Source organism: Gymnogyps californianus, chromosome 2 (assembly GCF_018139145.2).
Source record: "Gymnogyps californianus isolate 813 chromosome 2, ASM1813914v2, whole genome shotgun sequence".
NCBI lineage: Eukaryota > Metazoa > Chordata > Aves > Accipitriformes > Cathartidae > Gymnogyps > Gymnogyps californianus.
In genome coordinates, this window is record NC_059472.1 from 145,569,654 (window position 1) to 145,590,101 (window position 20,448).

General features: G+C 40.2%; 1 protein-coding gene across 1 annotated transcript in view; it reads left to right on the forward strand.

Moving 5' to 3' along the window:
- Positions 1-2,396, forward strand: part of LOC127012580 (macrophage mannose receptor 1-like) — a 32,642-nt gene extending 30,246 nt beyond the window's left edge. Inside the window, exons 29-30 of the mRNA XM_050890772.1 lie at positions 996-1,037; positions 1,467-2,396. Of these exons, the coding sequence (XP_050746729.1) occupies positions 996-1,037; positions 1,467-1,711 (287 nt within the window). The 3' untranslated portion in view covers positions 1,712-2,396. The remainder of the gene's footprint in view (positions 1-995; positions 1,038-1,466) is intronic.
- Positions 2,397-20,448: the final 18,052 nt, after the last annotated feature.

Genomic DNA, 20,448 nt, shown 5'->3' on the forward strand with positions numbered 1-20,448 from the left:
CAGCCAGCCAGTCCTGCAAGCAATTAACTGAATCATACTCCCCAGGCAATGGAGGGAGGAAAAGGAAGTTGCCTAAAAATACAGCTTAAATGCTCTTAAGTACAAATGTGCTTTTCGCTTTTGCAAGTGTAAAAAATTGAGTTCTTCCGTGTAAAGTGTGAAGCCTTACACTGTGGAAGTGTAAAAACTTTGAACATCTGTCTCCCCTATAAAAAAAAAGTGTTTGAAACAATTAATAGTGAGACAACAGTTTGGGGTTGTTTTTTTTTTTTTTTTTTTTTTTTAAAACAACTATTTTTAACAAGAATATTTGATAGATTCAGCCTGAATTGTCAGGGAAAATGTTTTCATATATTTTTCATGTCCATGTGCTGTGTTCAGCTCTGGGGCCCCAGCATAAGAAAGACATGGACCTACTCAAGTGAGTCCAGAGGAGGGCCATGAAGATGATCAGGGGGCTGCAGCACCTCTCCTAAGAAGAAAGGCTGAGGGAGTGGGGTTGTTCAGCCTGGAGAAGAGAAGGCTGCAGGGAGACCTTATTGTGGCTATTCAATATATAACAGGGGCTTATAAGTAAGATGGAAAAAGACTTTTTACCAGGGCCTGTAGTGACAGGACAAGGGGCAACAGTTTTAAAATGAAAGAGAGTAGGTTTAGATTGGACATAAGGAAGAAATTTTTTTACTGTGAGGGTGGTGAGGCACTGGAACAGGTTGTCCAGAGAGGTTGTGGATGCCCCCTCCCTGGAAGTCTGCAAGGCCAGGTTGGATGTGACTTTGAGCAACCTGGTCTAGTGGAAGGTGTCCCTGCCCATGGCAGGGGGGTTGGAACTAGATGATCTTTAAGGTCCCTTCCAACCCAAACCATTCTGTGATTCTATGATTATTTAAAATTTGATAGGAATGCAAAGTAAAAATTATGTATGCAGTGTTTATTTAATCTTTGAATGGTTGCTTGCAAACTATGTATAATATATATATTTTTTAATTTTGAAGTTATTGAAGTTGAGCCAACCCATGATTCACCTATCAATAAAGGTAAGTTGGTTTCTTGTAAGCCCATTAAACAGAAATGTCAATAAGTTTATAGGCATTTATTATTTACAAGTAAAATTGCCTCCAGAAAAGTTTCATTTAAATACCCATTTAACTGCCACAGATGATTTTATTTTAAATCTGTTTAAAAGGAGAGCTCTTCTATCAAACTGGATGTCTTACTGATTTTTTTTTTTTTTTCTTTACGAATGGTATACTGTAGTACAATATAATGCTCCTTTTAAAAGGAACACAGAAGAGATTGAGCCCGATTTTGCATTGTCCATCCGGAACATGCATCAATTTTAACTGCTGTTATGGTTGTTCAGTACTTTTACAGTTCACTCAGTTGATTTACTTAGGGAGATGTTTGTTGTACGCAATAGCAATCTCTGGCCATTTGTAGTAATTGTTCTATTTTGTCTTTCACAGCATCAAAAAATGAAGCTGCTGCTTCGTCTGCAAATAGTTTAGGTGGGATGATTGTTATACTGATCTTCCTTCTGCTAACAGGAACTGGCCTTACATTCTATTTCTTCTATAAAAAAAGACGTGATCGACAGACAATTACAGCCAGTTTTGACAATGCCATATACCGTGGTGATGCTGACCTTGGAACTCATGAATCAAATTGTCTTGTGACCAATATTGAACAAAATGAGCAGGCAACAGTTTAACAAACAGGATAATCTTGGGCCTGATTTTGAAAGGAATTAAAGCTCTGGACTACAAGAATTCTTAAGGCAAAGCGATTTTCTCCTATGGAAATTCTAGTTCATTTTGTGCAGGATGCTTCTTGCTTTCTGTACCAGCAGGAACAAGCAATCTTGCAAGGCAGATCCAGAGATGGGCTCACAAACTGTAGTACCTGGGAGGACTGTTGAGCATACACACAGACCTGGAGCTACACTGTGTAAGTGAACACTCAGGCAGTTCCAGTCTCTGCATGGGTCCAGCATCACCTTTAGGCACAAGAAGAACCATGCTCACCACAGGAGAATATGCTCCTTAGCATGCCTCAAAAAGTATATCCAGATCTGTACGTATCCTGAAAATGCCACCCCGATCTCCAGCGCAGACTGGCAGAATTGCACGGGTTGGACGGGACATCCAAGCTCTCCTGGCACAGGTCCCTGCTCGAAGCAGGACCAGCTCCCCGCCTCAGCCAGGCAGCTTGCTCCAGTGCTGTGGGTCCACATCTTCCTTTTGCTACTGAGGTACCCACAGAAACCCTTTGTGTTGCCTGTAATATCTGAATTAACACATTTTCCTCCTCTGTATATGACTGATAGAAAGGAAAGTGTAAATTGTTTTTCTTCTGCTATAATTCTGTAACACAAGCATTGAAAGATCAACTATAATAAGAGGTTGGAATCTATTGTGAATAGAAATACTTTATCATTTAAATAATAGAATAGTGATCTCAAAGGATTCTGCAAAAGGGGGGGAATAGGCAGGATGAATTAAACTTAATTCATACCTGAAAAAATTACATAAAAATTATTCTTGAAATCTCCAGTACCAGTGAAGATTTCATACCTTTTTAGGCCATTTTTTCAAAGCCTAATGAAACTTACCATTAGAAAGTCTTTTCTAATTTCTAACCAAATTCCCCCTGTCCAAGTCTGTTTTAATTCTTTGAGTATCGTTTCAGACTTCCATCATGATGGAGCTGGTAGCGTTGCACGTCATACTGGTCTACTGGTATATTCTCTGGGTTCATAAACCCTAAAAATATACAGTAGGCTCGCATATAGGGTTTTTTTTTTTTTACTTTTCCAGTGTATTTTATGCCAAATGTAAACAATCAAATGACTCAAAGCTCTTAGTCTACAGAAGGTCCTTATTTAATTTGATATTTTTTGATATTTTAATCTTTTGAAAGATTTTAATTGTGTTTAAATTAAAATATTTTGCGTGTGTATGAAATACATGTAAATAAGTTTTTATTCCACGTTAGTTCACTAAATGGGCATTAAAAGGCTGGTTCTAAGTAAAAGTTTGTGTGTCTTCTTGAACAGAACAATTTATCATAAAAGTAAAAATAACAGGAAGGAGGGATGGGATTCTTAAATTTCTATGCACAAATAAGCATCCACTTCTCCTAGTCTAGCACATTCTTAAATGGCAGTAGCGATTTGTCTTTACCATCCTGTGAAACAGTGTGTCTCATTGCTTCTTTATCCCTGACATTTGAAAGTTTACCCTAATAAACATCTAATGGAAGTGTTGTAATTTAAGACTACTTATGTGTTGTACTGCTCTAGCGGTTTCTGAGCAGATTCTTATATATTTGATAGCTCTTGTCACGTCTCCCTCCATATTTTCTGATAGCAACACTAGTTCTTCCCTCTTTACTTCACTGGCTACGTCTTCTAGATCTCTAACCCTTTTTGCTGTTCCCTTCTAGACCATGCTCTGTGATATGTAGGTCCTTCTGACAGTACAATGCACCGGTGGATAAGGTATTTCAGGTGAGATCCTAACAACATTAAGCAGGTCAAAAAGACTAATCCACCATAACACTTGCCATAGAGGACCCTTCTATCGGAATTGTCTGAGTTGGTTCCACAGGATCTACAGGTTAGGATAGAGAAATGGCTACCAGAAAACAAAAGGCCAAAGACAGGAAAGGTGCCTAATGAGAAGTTAGTTTGTGCAAGTTTCCAAGGAGTGATAAGATTTATAGACTACTAGTCCTCTTGCATCTGAGAGAACTCAACCAAGAGTTTGCTGGGACTGTACAAGGCTACTAGTGCACAAAAGCATCAGCAGAGGATTGTATAACTTGGACCGCATCCAAGACAGCAGTGGCTGCTATCTGATAACGAAGAGTACAACCCTCTGAGGGGCTTTCCAGACATCTCCCGAGAATCCCCTGGAGTGCCAGTCTGGCTCTCTGCAACTGAGTATACAGCTGGGATTGGTTTCCAAATATTGCTCCAACCAGGTAGCTGTGGGTGAATTCTGCGAGTGAATAAGTGAATGTGTTGTGTGAACAGTTATTTGCTATTTATTATAACAGCTTGATTCTATTAGTAATAGCTTAAAAAACCCCCTTGTTCTAAGAAATACTGGTTATGATCTGCATTTCCCCCCATCCTGATCCCCTATCAGTGAAAAGGCAATTTACAAGAAATTTTGGTTTGTACATCCCAGTATGATGCTTTTTATTCTCAAAGTTTATGTTTCCTCTCAGGTTTTTGATTCCAAATTCCTCTCCTGCAGCTGGATTTCTGAAGGAAAGCTGTGGCTGCCACTGTATTTCACACCAAATCCTAGCTAATAGACCTGCTCCAAGAATGCTCTTCAGATGAGACAGATCTAGTACCTAGTTTAAAGACACTACTTATATGGAGGTATGAAATAGGTGCTCATCGAGGTGCTTGGACACATACCCAGAAACAGGTATGGGGGAAATTTAGTGCCAAAAGCAAGGTTTTTACTGGGCCTAGGAACCTTCAGGGTTAAGCTGCTGTAAACAGAGGTTTGGGGGACCACAATTTGTCAATTTGTCCAGCTTCCACATAGATTCTGGATTTGGGCTTACGTGCAACATAATAGCATTTATAAAATGCCTCTCCACATAGACAAGATGTGGAGACCTACTTTCTCAGTTGCTTGCCCTTTCTTTCTCTATATTAGGGTGGTATTTTAGAGAGAATGTCCTGCCCTTTCTCACTGTTTTCATTATATCCCTAAATTGTAACTATAACATGGCTGAAAAAGTACTTGATTCTCAACTTGAACTTATTACAATGTAAGAAGTAGTAACTGCCTTTAGGGAAGGAAAAGCTGTGCAAGAATTCACCATTGTAACTTTCTGTAATGTCAGACAGTGACACAGCCATGGCAGATGTAAAAAGAAGACTGGAACATCCTCTTCCTCCGAAAGAATACCAATTTACAGAGAAACTATTTGCTAATATCAGTACCAGTAACTGGGAACAGAAAAGAAAATATTAGTTGCAGTTCCTTGGCTAAAGCAGGTATCTAAAAAGAAGTTTATGAACTGGAAGTGTTTAATTTTGTCATTTAAGTTTCTGAAACTAGGAGACTGAAAAAGGAAGTGAAGAGTAATTTGGAACAAAATGTAAGAAAGATCTATAAATACATACAGAATAGATAGATAGTTGTGAAATGAACTAGTGCCTTCAGGCCAGATTCCAATGGGCAAAAGCCAGATCTTCCGGGGTCAATAGGAAAGGTTTGAACTGCCCCATAAGCATAAAGTTGTCCTGATGTCACCGTATCCGGTCACAGGAACAGTTAGGGTTCATTTTGCCTCTTCTCAGCTGTGTCCTTATCTGACATATCCAGCTTTCTCCCTTCTATGACATTCTGCAGAGCACAATTTTTAATTCACTCTCTGTTAAATAATGATATCTAAAGCATTTTAAGGATATGGTTAGTGGTTCTAGTTCCTCTGAGGAAATATTAGCTCTCATTTCAGGAGAAAGCACACATTGCAACCATTATACTGCCTTTTTATCCAGACTCTTGATGACATAATTCTCCTTTATAGTCAATAGTTAGGAATATACATGTAGGACTTGCAGTTGTTCCGTGGTCCACCAGAAGAGGCTAATGATGGGACAGAGGTTCTGGAGACAGGAGGAAATAATATTCAGTAATGGGAGGAATAGGGGCTCGTGCAGTGAGAAACATAGACTGAAGTTGGTAAAAGGATGGTACAAAAATACAGTGTGAGGTGTCCAAACAAAAGGGGATAGAAGGGAAATAGCAAAGTAGAAATGAAGGAGTTTGAATTGGGCCAGAAGTGCTGACCATCCCTGGGAGAGCCAGGCAAGGCTGGGCCGGTCAGCAATGGCTCGGCAAAGCAGAGGTCTGGGAAATGCGGATGCTGCTGGGAGAAGTGCAGGGGCTTCAAGGGATGGTTGGTTCCTGCAGGAGGAGAGGACGCCTGGTTGTGGGGAAGCAATGGGGGAGTGAGCGTGCTTTGCATAGGAGAGAGCCAAGAGGAAAAGCCAGCTGAAGTGAACTGTTGCCCCGGGAGCCCAGCTGCACTGTTCAGACCGGCGAAGAGAGTGCGTGTGTGGACAGGGAGGGGCTGGAGGGTGTAAGATATTTGTATGATTCTTCCTATTTGCCTGAGTACTCTGTGTTCTTTGGAAAGGCCACAGCTGGGGATCAGGGAAGAAGGCAGGCTGCCTCTCTGCCTTGCCCTGGCTCCTGATGTCTTTCACAGGGCAGAGCCATCTAGAAAGATGAGGAGAAGGTTTCTTCCTTGAGAGTGGCGAGTGTGCACAGAGTGGGGGGGATGCTTTGGAGCATTGTGCTGGAGTGCAGAGGATGGGAAGGAAACCAGGGTTTTCGTAAGAGGAACAGAAAGTGGACTTGTGGGGAAGCCTCTGGGGTGATGGAAAGGAAGGGGTTTCTCCTAGAGAGCTACAGAGGAACTGTATGGCCTGTTTTGCAACCCAAGCAGCCACGGAGAGAAAGCTTACAGGCAAGCACTTTCTCTGCAAAGATACTGTGGAAAGTGGAGGCATTTGTTTTTAAACAACCTGTTAGAGAACAAAACTCCCTCTGGTGTCCTGGGACATGTTTAGTTTGAAAAAAAGGTGCTGATAATTCCACCTGCTGGATCTGGCCAGCTTGGGGTCTGCTCTCGGGGGGGTGGTGGGAAGCAAGAAAAACAGGAAGAAGAAAAGGTATATTGGGTGTACGATGCCTGTGATCAGTGGGGGGAGTGAAGGGGTTGAATCAGCTGTCAAGAGGCAGGTGGAATAGTAATGAGGCTTGATTACACATCTCCCATCCACCCAAAGATTTCTCCACACCCCATGTTGCAAGAAAATAGTTTTTTATTACTGGGCAGTGGGAACAGTAGCCTTTTCTCCTGGTGATAGTACTTTTAATTTCAGAGCTATCACATGGGATGGTGGCGGTTGTTAGGCTGGTATCTGAAAGTAAGCAAACTGTTAAAGGCACAGTTTGCTGTGTACTCTGACTTAATGATGCCTTTAAAAACAAGCAAAATTTAGGATCTATTCAGAGTTAAATCTGTTTACAACAAATTTTTAACAGGAAATGGGAAAGTAGAAATGTGCAAGCTCCACACATTGCAAAGATAACAAATGTCTGGGAAAGAAGAGACCATTTCACTTCTTGACTGATTATTTGTCAAAGCAGCTACATTTAGAGCACATAACAGTGAAGCTGTTCATTCTTAGTTGGATTAAAAATGAAAGGGAATTGATTATGCCACTAAAAACTGGCTACATTATAATTACTTCAGTGAAGATGTGAAATTTAATGATATAAAAACTTAGCATAGTAACACAAAATAGGGAAGGGATTTTAAATAAATAAGGAAGCTAGAAATAAGATAAAAAGGAAGGAAATCCTTAAATTTTGCATGAAAGCTATTTGCATTCAGCTAAATAATCACAAGAGACAAGCACATTCTATGAATTGTCTTCCTTTAACAGTTTTCCATTGCTTCTTGTGCACTTCTATAATTTGACTGAAATTGCATTGAATACTAGAATCATTTCAGTTCCAGAAGTTTAATACTTTATCATAACTGACTCCAAATATTCATAAGGAGTTTTTTTCCTCAATTATTCATATGGTGTTTGAGAGCTCAAACAATTAAAGTGTCATTCAGAGTGAATTTTGTAAACAATTTCTGCCTGTTCTCACACTTAGTGTGTCAACATAGATAAATTTTTCTATGGAAATGTCATTCTTGGTTGTGGAAATACTCAAAACTCAGCTGGAAAAAGTCCTGAGCAACCTTTGAAACAGTATATAGCTTTGAGCAAGGGGTTCAACCAAATGACCTCCAGAGGTCTCTTCCAGTGTAAACTATTCTATAATTCTGTGGTCAGTAGTGGTATACAGGATTATGCATTTAGGATGGTATACAGGATTATGCACTTTTGATGAGCTAAAGCCTCTGCTCTTGGAAAAAGTAAAGAAAGCGAGCAGAAAACGTGGCAGAGGCAGGGAAGAGGTGTGGCCCACACTGTAGGAAGCAGCACTGTTCTCCTGGCTGCATGACTGGTGGCTGTATGGGCAGTGCTAGCACCCATGTCAGGCTTAAGCTTTCCACTAACATGAGATCAACGCACAGATGCCACAAGCACCCTCCATCAATGTCATTTTTGTGGTGTCTAATCAGGTGCTACCAGCTCGAGAACTGTGGTTTATCCTCTCCACTGTCCTCATCCCTGTCCAGAAGTGGACCGATGTCCCTCACTGTCCTGCCAGCCTTGCATAGCACAGCGGCAGGGACTGTACCAAAGGGAGCAAGAAGACATGCCCCAGGACTACTCAGTCACAGCCATTATGTCCCTGTAGCAGCCCCCCATGCCATGCCAAATTAGAAAAGACAAAGTGATAGGCTCTTCCTCCTAGCTGTAGGTGACCACAAAATAGGCTCTTGGACACAAGAAAACCAGCGAGGCTGTTTGGTCCTCCTTCTTGATAGGCATTTGATAGATGGCACAAGACCTGGGCCAGAGGAGCTCCTACTGGGGTAGAGAGGCCGGCAAACCAGCTGCCTGGGAGAGAGGTCGATAGCCTACTGCAAATAACGTTAGAGAAGGGATGATAATGTATCCCTGGCTGCTCAAGACATTGTTGCGAATGGCAACTCCCAGCAACAAGTTCAGTCTCATGCCCTGCCATTTGGGGATGATGGCTTCTGCCTTGGGTTTGTGAGCCTAGCTTAGCTGATGAGGTGGTTTTGGCTAATCAAAAACCTTAAAGTTTACCTTAGGGGCTAATTACAATACCAAAAGCAAAGGCAAATGGTCAATTATGACCAAAAATTACATATTTCTAAGTCCTGCCTGAATACTGTTTCTAAGTATTTCTTGGTACCTGCCAATATCCTCTAAAGCCCATATTAAGTCAGCAATTGGAGAAGTTGGGGGATAACTGCCGTTTAGAAAACAATATACACTGAAATTAGTTTTAATGCAGCATATTTTTATACAGTTGAAACTCAGGTATAGAGTCCTGTTTATTGTCAAAACCCAGCAGTTTTATCCATTTTTTTTTTTAAACACACTTGGAAAAATTCCATTATCTTGAATAGATTTCTAAACTTTATCCAAGTCTGCTTGAAAAGGTCTACGGACTGGCATCTGTAGAGTGTGCTGAAGTGACGAAGAACAGCAGAAAGGGCTGATTGAAAGTGTGCATATGACCCTGTGAGACATTTTCTCCAGCTGTGGCAACATGGATCCCTGTAGAGCCCTACATGGATCCATCAGGCCTACAGAAAAGAACTGACAGAGATGTCTACTTGAATTAAGCCAGTAAATGTGGCTTTTTTCACAACTTAAGAACAGCTCTACTGGGTCATATCAAAGGTTTGTTTAGCATCCTGTCCCTGATGGTGTCCAAAAGCAGGTGCTTACTAAAGAGCACAAGATTTGGCAAACATCAAGTGGTAGCTCCTTATTTGCCTCTCTTGGCCTCAACATTTGCAGCTCAGGGATTTTCTGAGCCAGAAGTGGTGTTTTTGCATTCATCTGTATATAGAAATTAGCATGCAATTAACCTTGGGTTTGAATTTTACAGTACTCTAGCAACTCCACAGTAAGTCCTCAAATAGACAAATTTTAACGTGCAATAAATGTGAGGTGATTTACTCTGATTTGCATGGAATAGGAAAAAAAATCCACAGAGACTTATGAACAGGCTAGCTAGTACACTCAGTGTATACTGTTAACAAAATTTTCCTACATAAATAAGCCCCCAGAAAGCCAGCAGAGAAAAAATATAGTATTGCAATACTTCTTGAAAGAGTAAAGTACTTAGTATCTCTTCAGCATGCTTACTTCTTTTTCCTTCCTGTTGAATCCCTTTGGATGTTCTGATACTTCACATGTATCAAGACAATTTCTGACAGCAGTCCTCTTCACCTTGTTTTTCTTACTATTTCAAAATTTTAATTTCTTTTCTGACAAATTCATCCTATTAAATGCCCCACAGAGTGAACAGCTTAGGGCAGTGTAGCATAACTTACAGAGTGTCAAAATATGAAAAGATTTTCTAGTGGTCTGTACATCAGAGGGCAGAGATCTGGTGTCCTTGAAGAGACGTATCGTTTTTTTTCCTCGGAGTTAAAGACATTCTATAATCCTGCTTAATTCCTGTTCTCATGCCAACACAGCTTGACTCATGGTTTTTCAATTGACGACTTCTAAAAGAAAGCATCTTTGAAGAAAAATATACTTCTCTTTTTGTAAGTAGCCGGATGGTAGACTATTCTGGTTTAGTTCAGAGAACTAAAATGTTGATTCTCACCTTTCCATGAAGAATAGTGGTAGCTGTGTGTGTGTGTTATCCTTTACTATTGCTTTCATTAAAGGAAACTTTCTCTGGTCAGTCTTTCCTTGCATAAGAATCTTCAATTTTGCATTTCATTTCACAAGTCAGTTACTGCATATTCTTTATGAAGTTCATTCTGCATTTTAGTTTATGGATGTTTCCTGCTGTCCCTCTGTGCCCCAGTGTTCGGGCTTCATCAGGAAACATACTTGCCCAGAAAGTGCAGGACTGGACCTCTTCTAAATATTGGTGAAAATATATATTTTTATATGTAAAAATACCTGAAATGAAACAGCCACATTCATGACAGTGTGAGTAATAAATACAGTTACTGATAAAGAATAAGAATGGCAGAAATCTGGATCATATCTAGAAGAGCCAGCCTATTTTATGAATTTGTAGATTATATGAGCTAAAGATCTTGTACCGCTGGCAATGCTTTAGGAAAAGTCCTGTGATTGCTGAAAAAGGGCCAGAGATAGTAGTGAAAGAAAGTAATTCCTTACCCTATACTTTAAAATATTCTTACGATTTTTACCATGTTTCAGGGAAAGCTGTCTGTCCATTTAAGTCATGGTCTGCTCTTGATTAGTGAGTGAGTGACTTTGCTGTAGCTCTGAGTCTGACGACGAGAGCAAGCATGGACATTCAGACGCAAAGTGGGTGTGAGGCATGGCTCACATGGCGCTCTGGCACCTTTCTCACTGTTTAAAGCAGATCAGCCTGGGCACGAGGTTTTGGCTTGCAGACAGGAACGAGGTGATGCCAGGCCAGCTCGGATCACTGGCTCTGGCACATGGACCATAAGCAGCTTCCCTGACGTGCTGCCACCCTTAAGAGCTGCAGCATCTTTTATTTACCACTGAGTGGAGTCCTTATCAAGACTGCAGATGTGCCAGTCTGCTGCATGACATTTTGCTCAGAGCAGCTTGGCAGTGAAGCTGTGCCTGGCATTGCAGCCAGACGGTCCAGAGCATGGGTTAGTGCAGGGCTCATCAACCACAAATACAGGATTACCTTTTTGGGCACTGTTGTCAAATCCATAGTTTCTACCAATGATTTAATACAGACATTTTTTTATTTAGCAACTGAGAGGCCTGTTTATAAAAGAATATTAATTTCAAAATACATGTATCTTTAGTCATTATAGTTCACTGGCACTTTCTTTGGACAATGTCCTGTATCAGATACTCACCTTGGATCTCTTTCTGTGGCCATGACTACTACATTAACCCACTTGGAAAGCTGGGTTGACGCTCCCATATGTTCAACTCCTCTGTCAATTAGATGAGTGCTTCCAGTAGGTTGTAAAAGTTGCAGCTGGTATTCCAAATCAGGGTCCAAACTAGACGTGATGCTCCAAGCAATTGGGGTCCCATGTCCTCAGGAAATTCATTATAGTGTCAGCATGAAAAAAAACCCCAACAACCAAACAAACCAAAGAAATCAATTCAGAACAGAAAGTAAGGTGGCAGGAGTTGAAAGCAATGTTTTCCTCCTCTCCATATTTCTGAGTGGCTGTGGGTAATTGTTGTTTGTCATCCTGCGGTCACTTATCTCAGTCTGTCTCCCAGTATCAGATTCCCTCCCAAGACTGCTATCATCTACCTCTCAGTCCTCTGCTTCTTGTTAATATCTTATTCCCTGCACATTTCTTGCCAATTCCCTGTTTTTCTCAGTCTCTTCATGACGAGACTGATGTGCAGGGACCCTCAGTGAGCATCCATTAGTTGCTAGTTTCTGCAAAAGCAAATTACCGTGGAGGAGCACACGTGGATCCAGTCTCTTCCTTCATATAATTCCTGTCTGTGTGAAGAGACAGAGGCAACAGAGGAGAGAAAAGCACAGAGGTGCTTCACCTGGTATGTGAGGAAAAGTAGGTGATGCTGCTGCACATGGGGTGAAGCAGTTATCCAGCCATTCTAGTCTGTACACAGGAGCAGTATCACTCAGAGATACTCAAAATGTGAAGTTCAGCAAGGTAATTGCAAAAATAACAATTATACTTCCTGACATATAGCATCTGTGCAATCTGTTGTGATGCTGGAAATGTCAAGTTCTCAGCTGACAGAACTGTATTTTACTTCAGAGTCTTATAAAAACAATCAGTATATAAAGCTTCAGTACACAGACACATTTTGTTCTTGTACTGGGATGTGTCACTTCCATGTCACACTAGCTGTATTATGAAACAATGGGTCACTTCAGACTTGTAAGCTTCAAAAATACTGATTTTGAATTTAGCAGGGATTTCAATCATGCTTGAATAAACATATTCTCTTTTGTTCTGGATGCCACTGAAAGAAAAGTGCGAATGGAGTTTCTTTCTTCTAATGCTAAAGTAAGCAATAGAAGGCATGACATAATTTAAAGGTTAAAGATCTTAGAATTTTATATATCCTGTGAATAGGAACCTTTTATCATATACATAATAGAAATAGGGAACTGAAAAGATCCTGCCCAAAGGCAGTGTCAGCTAAAACTAAGCAGCTGCTGACAGATACAACCTCTTATAAAGTTTTCAATGGTGATGATGATTTCACCCCTCCACTGGGCAACCTACTCAAAGGTTCTATACTAATAATGTCAGTGTGCTTTGCAATGTTGCCAGCTCCTCAGGACAGCTGAGCTAGAGCAGTCCACATCTATGCTAGTAATGAGCTCTTGGTTACTCCAGAACAGGCTGGTGGTGGCTGTGTTTAAGCTGCTTCATGGGAATGACCCCTCGAATGCTGGATGTGCCAAACTGGACCTAGAAATATCTTTGGGGGAGTGCTCGCTGGCATGGGTGAAGGACACATGCCTACATCCATTTACAGGATAGACAACCCTGCAATAATGTCTCATCCTGAGCACTGTTTAATTTAAGTTCATTTGCCAAGTTTTAATAATTTATTAAGTACACCTTTTGCCATTATCTGAGCTGTTAACATACAGAATAGCACCAAATCTTTCCATAAAACCCTTGCCGGTACACCTTCCAGTTCAATATAAGCTGTTAATTACTGCTCTTTCCTTAGGGATTGACTGTGATTACTTACTATCTAGTTATCCTCTCATGATTAATAAATAGTACCATTTTTTCTACCACTTTTCCAGGAATTCAGGTTAGTCTGCCTGGCTTATAATTCCTTGGTTCCTCTTTTTCCTCATACCGTTTGTTGTTTTCTGATATGCTCAAACCCTGTCTAGCTTTCATCAGTGTTTACTGAGAATTGTAAATATCTCCAACTACTCCAGCCAGTCTCTAAGTGTTAAGACTAATCAAATTCATCTTTTTTTAAAAAAGCTATATATAGTAGATGAAAATAATGTATGGGGTTGTCCTGCAGCCCAAACATCACATTTGGTTTTGATCTTTAATCTGTACTGTTGTTTTATGTGAAGTTGGGCAGAACTTGTGCAGAACTAATCGATGTTCATGGTATGGGAAATGATCTTGCAAATATTTGCTCATCTTCCGTTGTTTACATGCCTCGTAATGAAGCATCTGACAAAATGTTACTGAAATGAAGAGCATACTTTAAACAGTGCACGCATGTGTTTCGGTATGAAGAATTAAGCTCATGAATGCAGTGACACTGCCTCATGTAAAATAACAAGGAAAATGTATTCTGCACTGAAGCTTTCCAGAACAGATTTAAGTTTGATACACTGTGATGCTGCCAAGAAAAAGAGTGAGATTACTAAAAATGTGGGCAGGAGCCCAAACTCATTTCAAATGCACATTGGCTTCATGAATATGGAAATTCAGCTCAGTTAAGAGCACTCTGTACATGCAGTGATATGAACAGCATCCACAAAAGTGTACTTTGATGGATGATGTGCCTACTTAGATGAATGTCTAGAGATAAGTGTTAACTGAAAAAAGTGTGACATTGGCTGCAGAGAATGTGCCTTGGATAGTCCTTTAGTTGGGAACTGGCTGTGACTTGAATTTGAAGTTTTGACCAAGGCTTACCAGCTTTCTAGAGGTAGTTCAGATCATCCTATCAGTTTTTAATGTTTATCATACAATCTGTATCTGAAGTGAAAATTTTTAATGTCGGTTAGACTTCACAACACCATCATTTTGTGCAGATACAAAAATTAGAGGATGTATGCTTTGATTGCAAAGGAGGAGGGCCTGATAGGTTGCACAAGGACAGAGCTGGGAGCACAAATACTAACCTTTAACTTCTTCCATGTCCAGATATGTTGAAAATCAGGGCAGGTTTGGGCAGTGCAAAATTTTCTTACTCACCATAGAGATTCTGGTTTTGTCCATGGAAATCTGGCTGGAGATGACCAGCTCATTTCACAGCTGTCTGTCAAATAGATGTTTCTACCTATAGCTTGTTCCTATATTCTTAATTATTTTTCACTTCCTCTTCCATTCTCTTAACATTCATTAGTTACAGAGATAGGAATGGCAAGATTCAGCTTTGCAGGTTCCTCAGTTTCCCCTTTCTCTGTCTATGCTTTGGTAAATAAATTGCTAGGTTTTGGTTAATAATGCAAAGGAGCACCTGGTAATTTTTTTCTGCATTAGATAATTCCCCAGGCTATTGACACCAGTGGGTGTAATCCAGTCTTCCTGTCTGAAATATCTAGGTTGAACACTTTTTTCTCAAATTTCTCACTTTTTCTCAGATTTCTTTTTAGTAGAGAGCTAAGTAGTATATTGGGTGCTTCTCCCTCTCTCTACATTTTGTTTGGGATATATATTCCCAGAAAACAGTTTGGTATGTTTATGGTAGGTGTTTACCTCTTCCCTGAGAAGGACTCAACAAGAAGCATTAGATGCCTTCAGCATTTTGTGCTCTGGTCTGCTGAAGTGTTTTTTAAGATGGTTACATGGTGCTAGCAGTGGCTGCAGATTACTGACTGTCTTGTTTGTAACAGTCAAGGTGTTTGCAGACTACCAGCAGTAGGTAAAAGGTGTTGAATCTAAACCCTTCAAAGTTCCCTAAATGTGGTACCTGGCTTACCTTTGGTGAGGACACTCTCCACCCCTCTTTTTGTGTCCATGCAGCAAGGAGTAGGTGAGTCAGAGAGAGAAGAGGCAAGAGGGAGGCCAGTCTAACTGCATGCCCATGGCTGGTCGCTGGGCTAAAGCAGACCTGGAGCCCTGGCCTCAGCTCCCTTTGGCACGTGTGGTTTGCATTGTCAGCACAAACTAGTCAAACAAAACTTGTCCTGCAAACGAGATCTGAACCATAAATCCCAACCATGACCATCAACCTGGTAGCTCTTTTCAAGCTCATCAGTGGAGCTCAGATGACTGCCTAAATATGGATTACTTTAGGCAAGGGATAGGTGCCTTTCTCTCCAAAACAGGCAATTCTGCACAAATGGCATGACCAAAGTAGTGTGCCCAGGGCACGTTCAGGCTAAGTAAGGTGATAGCTTCAGGATTAGGCAGTCCTGAGAAGCAGGTAAACTGAACTGACGACTGAGCCTTAAGCAAACCACTTTCTGCTCCCATATAGTTATAAATTCAACCCCCAAAAAGAAATAGAAGAAGAACAAATTGCATTGCAGTGATATTACAACGCTCAGACTATGCCTGGAAGAGCTGTGATAGATTTAGATGCCCTTCATAACAAAGAAATCTGGAAACTATTTCAGATTAAAGCCTGCCTTTAGAGCTGTTCACAGAGCTTCTTTTACTCTTTATTTGAACTACTGTGTGTAACTTCCCAGAAAAAAAAGAAACCGAGCCCTACAGATCTTTTTATAGTTTTGTAGTTAAGAGATTTCTTTGGTAACAGTCCATGTGAATGTCTGCTCTCTCTATCTCCTTCTGTGCTGTTAATTATGAGATTTCCTTCCTCTTTCAGAAAATAGGTTTGATGATACAATTGTAGTTGGAAGGTGTATGAGGAGGGGAAGAACTACAGTGTCTTCCTTGCCAGCTGATGTAAAGAAACTTCAGTTACTACATACCTCCCACCCCCATAGAGACTGACAGGTAGGTCAGGCCATGAATCGGTGTTGGGGGGCTGGCATTAGGACATTTTTCAGATGTGATATTTTTTACACACCCTTGTTACCCATCTTTAAAATCATGTTCTGGACCTCACCAATCCACAGGTAGTAGGGGAAGAAAACAGTCTTAAATATATTTTCTGTCAAACTTTCTGCTTCAGTATGCTTCTCTTAAATATTCAAGTCAAATGCTGCATTTAGATATGGTAGGGAATTAACATAAAGGGATTAAAAAGGTGTAGAAAATTATCATAGAATCATAGAATATCTCGAGTTGGAATGGACCCATAAGGATCATTGAGTCCGACTCCCTGCTCCTCACAGGACTACCTAACACTAAACCATATGACTAAGAGCATCATGCAGATGCTCCTTGAAGTATTAGCCCATGGAAAATATTTTGAAGTGTTTCTTTCTGGAAAGTGGTATATGTTTGTTTTATAAGGAAGGAAACAGTGATAAAACAAAGGAAGAAAACAATGACTCACCACAGAGATAATATAAAGAACAGGCGTTTTTCCAGTTATTTTTATAACTATATACTGTTATCCAGGAAGTATGGCTGGACTAGTTATTTTTTTCTTACACAATCCATTATTTAAACAATAGTCCAAAGGTGCGTGTTGATTATTTCCAATGATTACTGAGGCTCAGTTAATGAGAAGCAGTTAAAGGGTAGTACAAAAGGTTGATGAGTGTATCTGTAAATCAGCAGTCATGGAGCATACATTGATCTGCTGTACCTCAGCCAAAATATTGAGGTTCAAATGCTCTTGGGTCATCAGGCAGGGCTAGGCAACATCTGCAGCTGTGACATGCACCCTTGGGTGCAGTCTCCCAGATGGGTGCCTTCCTTCCCTCAAATGTGGCACCTGTGGCTCTGTCACTGGAAACAAGGGCTGAGACCTCCTGAGCTCCTGGTACTCACTCAGATATCTATCAGCATGGTGATGACTTTGGCTCTGCAGTTTAATCTCTCTTTTTAGCATGCTTTTCTCATTTTAACACCCCAGTCTCTTATTGTGGAAAACAAGAGAAATTTTCAAGCAGTCAGCTGCTGCTTCTCTCCAAGGAAAGCTTGGCTAGGTCTCACCATCCCTTGTGAGTCCAAGGCTGATGTTGCATGATAGACCTAGAGATTTGCCCTTCACACCAGAGATTTTCAGCCCTCACCCCCATCTCCCACCTGCTCTGGGTCTAGTTTGACCTTGTTATGAGCTGCTTCAGCACATTGAGGAAAAAAGGACTACATCTCTGCTGTCCTAGTGTGCTGAAACAGCTCTGTATAGAAGCAGGCAGACCCAGCACCAGCCCCAGGGTGAGGGTGGCCCTGGCCCAGCTGGGCACAGGACGCAGAAAGGCCATCGCAGGCCCTGGGGGAACTGACTCAGGCTGTTGGTGAAGCTCAGCCTGAAATTTCCTCTCCTTCACCCTTCACTTTTCTCTTGCTCATATTGCAAAGGGTGATTGAGTTTTATTTTTCACCAAATTTGCTTGCTTTTTAAATTGAGCCTGTGTCCGTTTGGTTATATGATTGGGCTGAGGAACTACAGACCTATTCCCCCCCCCCAAACTAGACTAGCATTGGTGCCTCATGGGGCTGGTAAAGCAGCTGAGAGGCTACCGAAGTGGACAGGCCACCTGTGACAACTTCTCAGCGGCAGTCACTCATCCGTTGTCATGCTCTTCCCCGGTGTCTCACAAGTGTCCAAGACTTGCTTGTATTGAACTGCATTAACATGGAAGTGAAGGGTGACATCGGTTTAAGATGATTGCAAATCAATGTCACAATTATATTTCTTTTCACAAGCACATGTGAATGTTGAACTGAAACCTGGAAAATATTTCTTAATTTCTAGAGATAAAAAGGTAAACTGGAAAACCCTGAAGACTACTCTTGGTGAAGGAGAGACAAGTGAGTCTGGTTGATTTCTGACCACTACTTTCCTATTTTGTTTTTTAAAAGTCTCTCGCTAAATAATCTGCCCAAGTGCTTAACTATACTATCAAAAAGTTTCTTCCTGGTACCTAATTCTCCCTTGCTAAACTGATTCCATTGTTTCTTTTCCTGTATTTCTTGCCCTTTTCCGAGTAGATATGTAGGATAATTTATGACCTTCCTTCATGCAGTAACATTTTACATCTTTACAGACTGTTATCATGTCCTGTTCCAGTCTTCCCTCCTGGGGACTAAGTTCTTCCAGCATCTCCTCAGAGGTCATGTAATTCTTCTGCATCTTTCTGGGATTATGGTATTCTTTTAAAGGAGAAAAAATAGCAGGTTTGACATTATTTGCACTTGAAAAGTCTTCTCCCTCTATTGAAAGGTTTTTTTGTGACAAAAAGAAAACAAATTCCTAAAAGGCACAGATAGTAAAGAGTCTTTTTAGTTTGTATAGCAGAAATAAGAGAGGAACCTTAAACACAGAAGACCACATATGATTTTATGGATGGAATAATAAAGTGGCAACGTAATGAATTGAGGTGTTAATTTGGAGTATGTTCAGGCAAGGCCTAAAGATGTTTTAGCCTCAGCTGTCCCTACAAATTGTCTTATGAAATGAGGCTGGGCTGATACTGAACACTTCAAGAAGTGAGGGTCTGATAATGATCCAGCGGCTTCCTGTGTCAAATGTGTAAACGTAAATCTCAGTCAACAGAATATGTCACTCAAAGCATGTTTTGGGGTATTCAAAAGGGAATATATAAATTAGATGGTCCTATCAGATAAAGAGAATTTTTTGGTCTGAAACATGTTTCCTCCACTCCTGCTCAAGATGAGATCACTGATACTTGTTAATTGCACCTGCCAAATCTCAGAGTTAGATGAAAGATAAGAATGTCAGGTTTTTTACTTTAGTAAAATACTTTCTTGAATTGAGCAATAGTGTTACATTTACATCTTGTTCTTACTGTGCAGCCATACAATGTCTAATGAGCCTAATAACTTTCTGGTAACTGTTAAAAAATAAGACCATTAGCAAAGTAGGTATTAAAGGAACATCTCTTCATATCAGTCAAAATTCAATGCTATTTCTCATGATCTTTCTATTGAATTATGTGATCCACAGTTTTCCCCCTCTTAAACCAAATTAAATTTATTGTTAAATCTGATTTAAGTATGTGTAACTCTCTTCTCCAATATTCTAAGACATTATGCATCTTGCATAATTTCTAGGAGATTACCATTAATGATTTAGTGATGCTACAGGAAATTTTTCAGTCCTTCAGTCTGAATATAAGCACATAAGACAAAGCTGATTTAATTTCAGTACGTATCCTTTCCTTGCTCTATCTTCTGTTCTTTCTCAATGTAGTTAACACTGTTGACCATTCTACCACAATTAAGTTATTTTGTGAAGATTCAAATAATAAAAACTTGATGTATTTGTCTTCTTTATGTTATCCCAGTACTTCATGGAGCTATACTTTCTTTGCATTTTGTTTTTCTTTTTGTCTAGTATTTTTATAGAGTACATGACTTTTTCTTAATAAGTAATAAATTCTAGATGTGAAAACAATATGGCCATTTTTTATTACTAATTGCATTGTATTGCTGCTAGCATGATATAGGCTAGATCATATGGACCAAACTATTCATCCCACCAGAAATATTCACACCATTTTTTGTACAAAATGTAAGCCAATTTTATGACAATATGACAATTGGCTTTTCATCACCCTCCAAAAATTTGCTGACATTTTAAAATTTTAGTTTAGTTAATTTAATAATTCCTACTCTGGATAAAAATAAAATGCAGACTTTTCATGCATTCCTTTGCTAACTAGTGAAGATTAATTTCATAATTCCGTATTAGGGAGATGTCTTTTCATTTAAAGTTTCATTTTACATTTGTTTGTCACTAAACATGTTTTTAAAAAGTCTGTTGTCTGTGTAGTTGTGATGGGTTGACCCAGGCTGGACACCAGGTGCCCACCAAAGCTGCTCTGTCACTCCCCCTCCTCATCTGGACAGGGGAGAGAAAATACAATGAAAGGCTCGTGGGTCGAGATAAGGACAGGGAGATCACTCGCCAATTATTGTCACAGGCAAAACAGACTCGACTCGGGGAAACTAATTTAATTTACTACCAATCAAATCAGAGCAGGGTAATGAGAAATAAAAAACTAA